Raw genomic sequence first — 13,905 nt, forward strand, 5'->3', positions numbered from 1 at the left:
ATGATCCAACTGAAATGTTACTTTCTTCTGCAATCTCATGGACAGCCTGTCTTCAATTGGTACACACAATTTCGTTGACATTTCTAACATTAGTATCGTCGGTAGACGTCAAAAGGCGTCCTGCCATTTTTAAACTGTGGGAACCATTTGTAACACTGAGTGCAGTTTAAACATTCATCACTTTAGGCTTACTGCATTATTTGGTGTGTTTCTGTAAAGATTTTCTTGAGTTTCATGAAAACTTCTCGAACTCTCCATCTCAAAATTCGCAAACTATGAGACCCAACTTTCTACTCAATACAGTACTGAACAATAGCTAACTGACATACAACAATGAAACTTCCAGCAGTTACACGTTAAACACAGGTGTGTCCAGGAATGCCAACCGCATTTAGCTCCAACACACCATTGGTGCATAATCACGAATGTTGCTGAATTTTTTTAACAAGCCTTTTGCAAAACAATTTGTACAAAATGATTACAAGCATATTTCCTTAACAGTAATTTTCATGGTTTTCTTAGTAGACTGCATGAAAACTTGTGTTTTACATCTTGGCAGATGATTTGTTCTGAAACTTGCTGTAGGTCTTTAAGAAAAGAGTGTCAGCATAAACTACTGTGTATTATTTTGTATGTTAAGACTAAATAAGAAGTCAAGGATAGTAAACTATGTTGTCCATAAAATACTCTTGTACAAGTTGTGATATAACAGACTGAGGGGATAAGCTGTCTAAATATTGCATGTGTATCTGCAAAATAGGAAGCAATAGGTTGTTCTTCAGTTTAAAAAAATGATGAAAATTTTCTGATAATGCCAGTATGTGATATAAAAGATAAAACTGAAATACAAACTTCAAAAACAGATTACTGCATATATATTGGAGAAAAAAGTTCACAACATAATCCATTGAGGAACTGATGCTGACTCTGCAATAGAGGATGATTATGCTACATGATTTCTGTGGTGTCACCGCCAGACACCACACTTGCTAGGTGGTAGCCTTTACATCGGCCGCGGTCCGCTAGTATACGTCGGACCCGCATGTCGCCACTGTCAGTGATTGCAGACCGAGCGCCGCCACACGGCAGGTCTAGAGAGACGTCCTAGCTCTCGCCCCAGTTGTACAGCCGACTTTGCTAGCGATGCTACACTGACAAATACGCTCTCATTTGCCGAGACGATAGTTAGCATAGCCTTCAGCTACGTCATTTGCTACGACCTAGCAAGGCGCCATTACCAGTTTATATGGAGATTGTAATTATGTACCGTCAAGAGCGATGTACACCAATTATGGATTAAAGCTAAGTATTCCAGCAGCAACGTACTTTATTGGCTATATTAATTACATTGTCCTGTTCCAGACCTCACGCCAGTCTGCATGAGCGTAAACGCGTGCATTTCGGCTTCCTCCAAACTCCGTGAATTGGCTCCTGCCAATTCACAACAATTTCTTTTGACAGTTTTGCACTTTACCATATTTTCTCCTTGTAAACCTGAATGGCCTAAATGCATGTTCTCATGTATAATTTCCTGAATTAATGTATTTCTTACAAAAATATTATGTGTGTCAAAGTTCTTTATTTTATGAAGAATAAAGCTGAAAATTGACCAGCAGTAATGTAGCACTGCATTATAGCTCCATCATATGCCACTCATATAACATATTACTGAAGATATGACTCGTCCTTTCTGTGAATTTTTGCTGTGGTCACGAATAATAGTTCCATTTAAGAAAAGTAGTAATAAGCATTCCTCAATAGTAGTGTACTACAGCAAAAACCAGCAACACACCATTCTCTTGTTGGGAAATCTCAAAATAATGGTCCTACTGTTGCAGGTGAAGTTTGGCTAAGTGTTATATGCTCAGTTGACCCTATGATTTTTTTCTGCCATGTATCACTTATTTCATCTCTGGCAATGATTTATGTATGTGAAAAATGCCCAGGTGTGGAGTATATGTTACACTTTAGATATCTGAATCTGTCAGCTGTTAAGTCTAAGGATGGCAGGGGCATACCACCACCAATAGATCCATGCAGAGTAAAGTCCTGTACTGTTCAAAGCAACCTTTGGATTGAAACTGACATTAGTTTGTTGCAAGTGTAGGAGCAGTAGCAGTTATCACATAGTACATACAACTAGGTTATTGGAAGATACAGTACCGGCAAGATACTTACTTGTCGCCTGTGCTGAGGCTGTGCTCAAAATATTCATTTCCGAACATAAGCAGAAAGCTGTTCCTCCTCCTGATAAAACCTGATCCTTAGATGTACTTTCGTATTTCAGATTGTCACCTAACTGTCCTGGAAGCTAATACTGCCTAGTCTGTAACAATTCACAAGCTACTTGTACACCCTAAGGAAAACAATGGCACTCACATCAGGGGGTTTGGCTGGTTTTGATTTCCTTTGTTTAAAAGGGGGGGGGGGGCGAACGAAAGTTAGTGCATTTAATCTCTTCTATGAACTGCAGATGTTTATGTACAATAAAAACAATTTTAAGAGCAAAATTGATATAATTTTTGGATGATTATCCCAAATAGAATTTTTGGAATAACCATATTTAGCATACATTGAATATAATAGTAAGATATCCCTGATGTAGTAGTTTAACATATAGGGAAGTGCCTGAATAATCATAATTATGATAAGGACATTTCGTCACAAACCCTTATAATGCTGTAAATAATGGTGCTCATGTGATTATTCTTGAGTGTTGTGGGAAATATATTAATTTGCACTGTCTCACTTATTATTCAATGTATGTTATTGACCAAGGTTATTAAATATCAGTTTTTTGAGAAATAAAATGCTAGCTGACAGATAATATACTTTTAACACCTATTTTCAATCATTGAATTTTGATCTTACTAAGATTTCTTTCTTTTCTGCCCCTAGGCTCATCATAAGTCTTCAGAGCATGCCAAAGATGTTCCACATATTGTGTTTGACTACCATCAGGAGTGTCGTGGTGGAAACACAAAAAATCTTTCAAAACTCAAATCCAAAGTTGAATTATATTTGAAGTCATTTGCTCTTTTTTACATGAAGGATGATCAAGTTATAAGGTATGAATCTTTTCAAATTCATTCTTGTGTTGATATGCATATGTGAGATTTTGCATTGAAGCATTTCCATACCTCACTCAATCATCCCTACCCAACCCTTCTATACAATTTAAGTTCAGTTATTTAATATTGTTTAGTTACATATCCATGTTAGAAAGTTGCTGCTAAAAAAAGGGAAGCATGTATGATTTAAGTGAAGTCTAAACGTAGGTCAAAAACAAAAGCATAACAAAGCCAAAATAAACATAAGGATAATAATGCAGAAACATTTATAGTGAGGCTCAAAAGATGATGGATGAGTCGCTTATGCACAGGTACACAACTGAACTTGAAAACAATGTCCTGTACCAAATTAATGTGGTATTTATACCACAGAGTTCATAGCCATACATAGAGGACTACAAAATGTAATGAATTTCCCGAAACAGAATTTCATTATGTGCAGTGATTCCTTGAGTGAATTGCAAACAATAGACGAGTGCTATCCTAAACATTAGTTGGTCTCTGCCAGCTATGATCAAGTTTATGCTCTACGCAATACAGTGATACCCTTTCTTGGGCACTGAGTCACATCAGCATTCGAGGTAATGGGGTGGCTGACAAATTAGCCAAAGGTACAGTGGGGACGGAAATACTCAAACTAGATATTCAAAGGGTTGACTTAAGGACACACATTTGACACCATATCATGAAGAAATGACAAGGTAACACATAATCCGATAAACTACAGACCATCAAACACACCACCAATGTCTGGCAGGCATCACTACAGAGCTCAAGAAGAGAAGGTATTGCCTTATGCTCTCTCAGAATTGAACATATCAAAATAACTCATGAATTTCTACTGTGACAATAAACACTGCAGTGCGCATGTGGAGAAACATTAACAGTTTATAACATCCTCGATGACTGTGCCGATAGCAAAGACCTGTGACATTAATTAGACCTAGGACAATACCTGTCATAGATTGTCGCAGATGATGAAATAGCATAAGCTTTGTGCTACACTTTCTCTGAAGGAGCAGATATTATGACAAGTTTTAAGACAACACCATTATATGTCCACTTAGGGGCTCTGTGTGGGAAGGGTGGGCCCCTTACCATCAATTTATAGCCCACGGGCACAACCCAGTCTGTTCTTCACACCTGAACATGCCACGGATGACAAAATATATTTGCTTTTATCTTGGAACATAAGATACTAACTACGTATATCTCATTGCCATTTTAACTGTTATGCAGTGGTGCATCGGTTAGCACACTGGACTCACATTCGGGAGGGCGATGGTTCAATCCCGCATCCGGCCATCCTGATTTAGGTTTTCCGTGATTTCCCTAAATTGCTCCAGGCAAATGCCAGGATGGTTCCTTTGAAAGGGCATGGCCGACTCCCTTCCCTAATCCGATGAGACCGATGACCTCGCAGTTTGGTCTCTTCCCCCCAAACAACCCAACCCAACTGTTATGCAATGAAAATCGCTGATCTCTGGTTACCACAACAGAGGCAATGAGGATCTAGCCCTTTGTGCTCCTGGCCTAAAAGTAGTGATGGTACAGGATGGGATGAAGGCCAATTTAATGTTCTGTTGATATCGAAGGTATTAGATAATGGAATATTAGCTCAATTGGACAGGTGTTGGGGAAGGAGTTGGCTGTGACTTTTTTGTTAGGCCCATCCTTGCATTTGGAGAGAAGTGTGTTGTGGAAAGCATGCAAACTGAAATTGTTATGAATGGTGTGGGATTCTGAACCCAGTATTTCCTGAAGAAGTAAAATGAATTAATCATGGCACCATCTCACCTGGTTACCGCAAGGCTAGTTTCAGTATTAAAATGTGAGGAAAGAATAATGGATTATTTAGGAATAAAGGAGACGGCTCACCTAAACACAGAAGCGCTATGCTGTGTTGTAAACAGATACACACACAAAAGGTACAGAGCTTTATTTTGCTAGCTTTTACGTGCGCACCACGCCCCCCCCCCCCCCCCCCCCCCCCACACACACACACACATGCAAATGCCTGCCTGGGCTGAGGTGGGGATGCAGTGTGAGGTGGGGTGAGGAATGGAGAGGCCGCAGGCAGGATGGGAGGGGGTTGGGGGGAAGCGTTTAGCGGCTTTTTGGAGAGTGGGGAGCTGTCCATGGGCTAGTGGGGGAAAAGGAAATGGGTGTTGTACACACACACACACACACACACACACTATTTGGTGGGGGATGGGCAACACAGCAAGTTACCTTAGGTTTAGTCCAGGGAGGTTACGGGAGCAAAGTATGTGCTATAAGGATAGCTCCCATCTGCACAGACCAGAAAAACTGGTGGTGGTGGGGAGGATCCAGATGGCACCTGTTGCGAAGCAGCCATTGAAATCTCACATGTCGTGCTCTGTTGCATGCTCTGCCACTGAGTCGTCCACCTTGTTTTTGGCAACAGTATGACGGTGTCCGTTCATTCTGGTTGATAGCTAGTTGGTTGTCATACCAATTTAAAACACTGTGCAGTGGTTGCAGCAGAGCTGATGTATAACATGGCTGCTTTCACAGGTGGCCTGGCCTCTGATGGGGTAGAATAAGCCTGTGACAGAACTGGAGTAGGATGTGCTGGGCGGTTGGATAGAGCAGGGTCTTGCACCTGGGTCTTTCACAAGAGTATGATCCCTGTGGCAATTATCCAAACCCTAGCCTCCCACATTAAAGATACCAACCACTTCCTGCACTGGCTCTCCACCATCCCCACACCTTTACCTCCTGGGTCCCTACTCGTCACTGTAGATGCAACCTCCTTATACATCAGGATCCCTCATGCTCATGGCCTTGCTGCAATTGAACACTCTCTCTCCCAATGCCCTGCAGATTCCAAACCCATCACTTCATTCCTTAATCAGCTACATCCTAACCCATAACTACTTCACATTTGAAGGGAAGGTATACAAATAAATTCTAGGCCCAGCCAAGGGCATCCGCATGGCACGCTCCTGTGCCAACCTCTTCATGGGCCACCTAGAGGAAACATTCCTAGCTTCCTCAAACACCTGGTGTGGTTCAGGTTTATTGATGACATCTTTATAATCTGGACCCAAGGCCAGGACACCTTATCCTCATTCCTCCACAATCTCAACACCACCTCTCCCATCCACTTCACCTGGTACTCCTCCACCCACTGTGCCACCTTCCTAGATGTTGATCTCTCCCTCTCAGATGGCTCCATCCACATCTCAATCTACACCAAACCCACGAATCACCAACAGTACCTGCACTTTGACATCTGCTACCCCTTCCACACCAAAAAATCTCTCCCATACAGCCTGGCCACACGTGGCAGATGCATCTGCAGTGATGAGAACTCCATTGCCCAGTATGGTGAAGGCGTCACAAAGGCCTTCACAGACGGGCAGTACGCCCAGACTTAATACACAAACAGATCTCCTGTGCCATATCCCCACAAACACCTGATCCTCACATCCATCCCAAGAACCAACCACAAAGAAGTGCTTCTCTTGTCACTTAATACCGCCTAGAACTGGAGCAACTGAACCACGTCCTTCGTCAGAGCTTAGATTATCTATCATCATGCCCTGAAATGGGGGACATCTGACCAAAGGTACTTCCTTCCCCTCCCAGAGTGGTTTTCCACTGCCCACCCAACCTCCACAGCATCCTAGTCCATCCCTATGCCACTCCCACCTCCAATTTCCTGCCACAGGAATCATACCCTTGTGGAAGACCCAGATGCTACACCTGCCCTATCCACCCACCCAGCACCTCCTACTCCAGTCCTGTCACAGGCTTATCCTACCTCATCAGAGGCTGGGCCAACTGTGAAAGCAGCCGTGTTATATAGCAGTTCTGCTGCAACCACAGAACAGCATTTTACATTGATACGACAACCAACTAGCTGTCAACCAGAATGAATGGCCAAACTGTAGCCAAAAACAAGGTGTGTGTGTGTGTGTGTGTGTGTGTGTGTGTGTGTGTGTGTGTGTGTGTGTGTGTGTGTGTGTGTGTGTCCACACCTTTCCCATTATTCCCCCCCCCAAATCCATGTCAGCTGGTTGTGTGCTGCCATTTCACACCATAGTCTATGAAATCTACCGCAACCATAGCTATCCCAGGGACGGCTCCCCACTTTCCCATGAGCTGCTAGATGCTTCCCCCCAACCCCACCCCTGCCTGCTGCCTCTCTCCATCCTACACTCCACCCCACACAGCACCTTCACCTCAGCCCAGTACACTCACCATGGGCCAGGAAAGAGCTGGCAGTCAAATGAGCACAAAGTAATGAGACAGGTGTGTGTGTGCGCGCACACACACCCACACATCACTACAGATGTGTGCATGCACGTATGCATGTTTCTTCTACAGTTTGAGAAAGGAATTCAATTGCGGAAGCTAGCAAAGTAAAGCTCTGTACCTTTTGTGTGTGTACCTGTAGACGATGCAGTGCTTCTCTGCCTTTAGGTGTTATTCCTAAGTAATTCATTATTCTCAACCAGAACCTTCCATACATTATAATCTGCACTGGACATGTGCAGTACTGGCACTGTTGTCAGAGAAATTCTGTCTGACAGCGAGTTCCGTGTATCATTAGTGCATGATGTGAACCCAAGTTTTTAGATTGGCACAACACTGTGATAAAGTTAACAATATTAAACTCTAAAAAATGCTGGAGTTCCACACATACATTCTCGTACAAGAGAAATTAGCTTATTTGTGTTTAAGAAACTTGACTACAATAGATTTTAGCAGTGATGTAAGTGATTTCTATAAATTTTTGAAAAGTTTGCCAGAAGCAAAAGGTGGCAAGTTTCTTGCAAGCAGGTTTTCATCTTCATCAAAAATCAAAGTTCTCTTTAATACTCATGAAAGCCGTGGCACCAGATTTGTACTGTCAGTAAGTTTTGTATTATTACTTCAACATTTATGTTTGACTGTTTACCTTAGTTGCTACTTATTTGTAATTTTTATTTGTGTAACAGAATGCTTTGTGGTTGAGATGAGATGTCTTGAAATAAATTATAAAAACTGTGATATTTCAAGGAGAGAAGATTTTTACGCCTTACTGTGTGTGTGTGTGGTGTTCACACATACCTTCATTCCTTCCATATTATTACAATATTTATCCAGATGGTGAAGTGTTTATTTGAAATTGTGAACAGTTTCTTAGTAGTGACTCAGCTCTGTATCAACTGTTAAACACGTATTAAAATGTTTAATGCAAATAGTGAAAATTTAGGGGCTCTACCAAATGTTCAGGTAATATAATTACATTAAAAGGAATATAGTAACTGGATGCATTTACAGATTGCAGTAGATAAATGGAAGAGTACTCATATCTGTTCTGCATCAGATTTTTATTAATTGGGTAAAATCTTTACCATTGTCACTGTTGCTATTGTCACAAAGATTGGTGTTATTGTCAGTCAGATGTTAAGGAACAATTCGCTTGATAAAATGCGTAGTCAGTGAATATATGTATAGTTAGTTGGTAGTGACTGTAAGGAAGAGCCTCGTGCTCTTAGTGTTTATCAGTCATAAGGACTGTGGAGCACTAAAGAACAATTGCCATGTGTTTGTACTACAAGTGTGATTATATCATCATTGCTCCATTTGTAACTAAACGTAAACATATAAAATAATTTAAAGTTTCACAATAGTTATTCATGAAAAACTGAATCCTGGATATGGTTTTGGTTTTGGCCAGGACAAATTGACTCTGAAGACTGTCGATTATCAACCTTTCTGGTAATGTTGAAGCCTGCCATTTGTTCCATATTGACAATAATTGACAGATAATATAATAATAATTTTGGAGCAGAACGTTGAATGGTTGTCTGAACACTAGTGCTGAGTTAACTGATCTAAATTTGAATTAGCCTGAAAACAGTTGTATAGTGCCCAGGCATTTCTTGTAAGTTTAACAGCTTTGCCAAACTGTAGTTGCGGTGAGCAGGTGAAGATATAATTGAAATGTATTTGTACTAACGAAAGTATTACAAATTAAAAGAAGGGAAAATAATTTTAACTGATGACACATAAAAAGATGCAAAAGTTAACTTTCATTATGGTTTTCATTATGTCAGAAACTACTATGTTTTCTAATTGTATAAGAGGAAAGAGTATTGTTGTTACTTTTTTCAAGAAGGGTTTTTGATTGGTATTTAGTTTCCTTTTTTTAAAAAAATTATTTGCATTTCATTATCTAAACTTTTGAAAATCTACAGTTTAGACTTGTTTATACCTTTGTGTGCACATAGTTTACATTTATTACTTTTCAAATTTGGATATTCATTATTTTTAAATAACTTTCCTTGGCAGAAACAGTTTAACTTTTAATGTATTTTGTTTATGGTTGCATGTAGTGATGAAATAGGGTGGTACTGCTGTGTAAACGATATAAAATGTGATGACCACAATAATATGTGATGAGCACTAGTGTAAAAACATTTAAACAAAGGTAACATGCCTTTCACAAAACATGACTGGCAAGATTGTGTGTCGTGCTCAAAAGAGAATTTTAAAAATATTACTCTAGGATTAATAAATTTTTGCAGAAAGCTAACTGAAGCATGAGAGAATTCAAGTGATATGCTGGAAAATACTGACATGTCATCTTTGTCTAAAGTGCATTCTGTGTGTGAACTCTTGATGTGCCCCCACAGTACTGTACTAAATACCCTTCAACGTATGGGGAACAATACTGCTGCTATATGTGAGGACATATAGTTGCATGTGTTGTATTTTTATTGGTAATGAACTCTGAAACACTATATGGTAATACTTGTCCCTAGCACAGTTCTAAACACTCCTTATATGACTATGGAATACAATTGGCTGTTCTGCATGTATAATGAATGGACAAAGTTATTGGAGTATTGTTTACTTTCAGATTAATGTTGCTTTTAGTGTTGTATAGTCCAGTAGAAACAGTTTACACCAACATAAAGTAGTAGCTTATAGTTCAGTATTACTGAAGATACACTGCCTGACAAAAAAAGAGAAGCACCCAGAGGACATGGAGGGATGTCAATGCAACTTTGTACACATACACACCATGGGCAGGCAGTAAATGATTAGAGTTGCAATTCTTTGTGGCAGGTCAAATGGCAACCAGAATGCGTTAGTGTTCCTTATGTTTAATGGTATTGAATAGAATTGGGGAGAAGAGGAATTTGTGGTACTACTTGACTAGAAGAGGGGATCGTTTGGTAGGACATGTTCTGAGGCATCAATGGATCACCAATTTAGTAATGGAGGGTAAAAATTGTAGAGGGAGACCAAGAGATGAATACACTAAACTGATTCAGAAGGATGTAGGCTGCAGTGGGTACTGGGAGATGAAGAATCTTGCACAGGATAGAGTAGCATGGAGAGCTGCATCAAACCAGTCTCTCAACTGAAAACCACATCAACAACAACAACATGTTTAATGTTGCTACCATGCCTTGTCATATGGTATGTAAGAGGGGTGAACAGTGTCAGATGTTGAATGGTCACTGTTAAAGACACAGAGGTGCCATGTACTCATATGAGAAAATCATTATCAGCGCCTGACAGTGTTTGAAAGCGACCACATTGTGGATCTCCATTTGCTCAGCTGGGCGAATTGTGCATTATGAAGATTTGTAACATGATCAGATGTGGCCTACAGTTTATTCATTTATTTATTTTTCATCTTTAAGCATTTACATGCAATCAATGTCGTCATGAGTAATGTACAATATTAAGAAATATAACTATTGTGAGGTATCACACAAAGCTAAAGTATACATTTTAAAAGAACATACACAATAAAGGAATACATTTAATACATAAAGATATCCCACATAACTAAAGTGTGCATTTTAAAGAATGTGCATAATAGAAGAATACATTTCATACATGAGGATTTCTCCACATGTTTAACAGTTAAATGTGGAACTACAGAGACAAAAAAAGCTTAGGAAGGGGTACAAACAGAGAAGCAAGTTGTTTCGTAAGTCAGGTCTATTTTTGAAGAGTTTTCAAATTCTTTAACACTATAAAAAGCTTTGTCTTTCAGCCATTTTTAGTCTTTATTTTAAATATATTAAGAGAGACACAATGTGCCTGCACCGGTAATGTGTTGAAAAGCCTTATTCCCATGTTGGACTGCATGGAAAAGTCAGGGCTGAAGTATTCACCATCAAGGTTCCAGTCGTCCACCAGACTCCCAGTTGGGAGGGTACTGGTTAAAATCCGTGTCTGACCTCTTGATATAAGTTTTGTGTGATTTCCCTAAATCACTCTATGCAAATGCCAGGTTGGTCCCTATGTTAGGACACCACTGATTTCCTTCCCCAGAGCTTGTGCTCTGTATCTTATGACCTCATTGTTGACAGGACATTATTTATTACTGAAATTGTTACCCATTTCAGACCAGTGCAACTACACTTCGTTTTAGTAACATCCCATGTGCCACAATACCACCTTCATCACTTTACAATCAAACTTCGACCATGGAAACTCAGCGTAAATAATTAGGCTGACCACATCACTTCTGAACACGCACATCTCACACAAGTGCCTCTGGTTGACGATAATGACCAGCTCCAATTTTCAACTTGCTACTACTGTTAATAACATGCGAACACAGCGTGAATAGTTAGGCCAAATACCCATCTCATGCATCAACATTTAGCTAGTGCCGCCAACTAATAATGCTGACTTCTGCTGCTGTGCTGCACCAAGTGCACACATGACATGTCAATTACAATTTAAAAAGCGTTGTCAACAGGCAAGGATCACTTGTGAGTGCTGAAGATGGCTTAACCAGCTACAGCTGCATCAGTATAACACACACTTTGAAGTAACGCTAAGAATAAACCCCACAGGAAGAAATCATAGGGTGTCAAATCCAGTGACCGTGGAGCCCAGCTGAGACATGCTAAGTTGCCAGCTCCTCGACAACCAATCCAACGGTTTGGTAGAGTTTCATTCAGATATTCATGCACTTGGTGACTCCAATGAGCTGGTGCCCCATCTTGTTGAAAAATGAAGTTGTCTTTGTGCAGCCTCGGAAACAACCAGTTTTGTAACATAGTGAGGTACTGCTGACCGTTAACCATGTTTCTATCAAAGAAGAATGGGCCGTAAACAGATGATCAGAATATCGCACAAAACACATTGACTTTCGCCGAATCTCATATTGTTCAGTGGCTGCATGTGGGTTCTGTAGGCCCCAAATTTGAACATTATGTTTGTTTACCTGACCACTAACATGGAAAGTCGCTTCATCACTGAACACGATGCATTGTGCGAAAGTGTTGTCATGTCAGTAGTGTCAAGAATCTTGTTACAAAATGTCACATGTTTGCGTTTGACATCAGAACGCAGAGCTTGTAACAGCTGTGACTTCTACGGCTTCATAACAACCGACATCTCAAAATACGCCAAATTGTTGTTGTAGGCAGTTGCAACTCACGACTGGCAGGACGAGTTGATTTTGAAGGACTATGTTGGAAAGCAGTTTGAATTTGTGCAACATTTTCTTCAGGAACACAAGGGTGGTCAGGACTCTTTCCTTTACATACACATTCTGTATCTAGAAACTGCCAATACCATCTGCGAATGTTCCACCCATTCGGAGGATCAGTTTGGTACCTGAACCTGAAACGTCTTTGCACTGTAATCATGGAATTGCACTTCGCAAACTCGAGTACACAAAATGATTTCTGTTGCGGAGTAGCCATTTTAAACATACGGCAATAACCAAGCAAAACAAAAGGCAACTGACATCTAGCGGTTATTAATATAAACTAGACTATGTATTTGTTTCTCAAATAGCCAAGCCGAGGCACAGCAGTCGATAGTTTGGACAAAATAATACTTCGTAATACATATATTCTTTTTGAAACACCCTGTATAAACAATATCCCAACATGGAAGGATGTAGTATACTCACATATATGTGTCTGTGGGATGGGTGATTTTTTTTTTCCCCTGCTTATTGTTTATGGGTACTCTGTGTTAGTGTTATATTTCACCCCTTTTGTCAGGAGTCAGCTTAAACATGCTGTGGTATTTCTTTTTGGAAGACTTTCGATTATAATGTTGGCTTCATATAGTTTAAGTACTTCTGTGAGTTAATTCCCTCCAAATTAAATACAGAGTGAATGACACGTAGTATGTTGTGATTTTATTCACATATAATATTGTATGACTTGATAAAAACCTTGTTACAAACTTTTGTTGCTGTTCTTGGAGAATGATGGACTGCTGTTCACAACTCTGAAAAAGTTTCTGGGTTCTGGTGTCTCAATGCTGCTGAGAAACTTACCAAATTAAGTGTCTGAAAGTTCTAACACAGAAGACCTTTGACATTCTGAAGTACTAGTAGAAAAAGGTTGAGGATATTGTACTTTTAGCACTCTCCCATAGTCCCCACACTCTCCCATAGTCCCCACACTCTCCCATAGTCCCCACACTCTCCCGTAGTCCCCCACCCCCTCCCATAGTCCCCACACTCTCCCGTAGGCCCCCAACCCCTCCCACAGTGGCAGCCCCGGTTCCGCAGTGGCCAGTGGCTGCCCCGGTTCTGCAGTGGCCAGTGGCTGCCCCGGTCCCGCAGTGGCCGCCCCGGTCCCGCAGTGGCCGCCCCGGTCCCGCAGTGGCCGCCCCGGTCCCGCAGTGGCCGCCCCGGTCCCGCAGTGGCCGCCCCGGTCCCGCAGTGGCCGCCCCGGTCGGGTCCCGCAGTCGCCGCCCCGGTCCCCTAAAACTAGTCCCTCCCCTTCTCCTCCTCCTCCTCCTCCTCCTCCTCCACCTACTCTCACTCCCTGTTCTCCTACACCTAGTGTCACTTCCCCTTTTCCTCCCCCTAGTCTCA

General features: G+C 41.0%; 1 protein-coding gene across 1 annotated transcript in view; it reads left to right on the forward strand.

Annotated features, from left to right (window-relative positions):
* LOC124722915 (synaptojanin-1) overlaps positions 1 to 13,905 on the forward strand; it is a 138,333-nt gene that overhangs the window by 29,052 nt on the left and 95,376 nt on the right. The window contains exon 7 of the mRNA XM_047248066.1: positions 2,899 to 3,068. Within this exon, the coding sequence (XP_047104022.1) occupies positions 2,899 to 3,068 (170 nt within the window). The remainder of the gene's footprint in view (positions 1 to 2,898; positions 3,069 to 13,905) is intronic.

The sequence above is a fragment of the Schistocerca piceifrons genome, chromosome X (genome assembly GCF_021461385.2).
Source record: "Schistocerca piceifrons isolate TAMUIC-IGC-003096 chromosome X, iqSchPice1.1, whole genome shotgun sequence".
In the NCBI taxonomy this organism is placed as follows: domain Eukaryota; kingdom Metazoa; phylum Arthropoda; class Insecta; order Orthoptera; family Acrididae; genus Schistocerca; species Schistocerca piceifrons.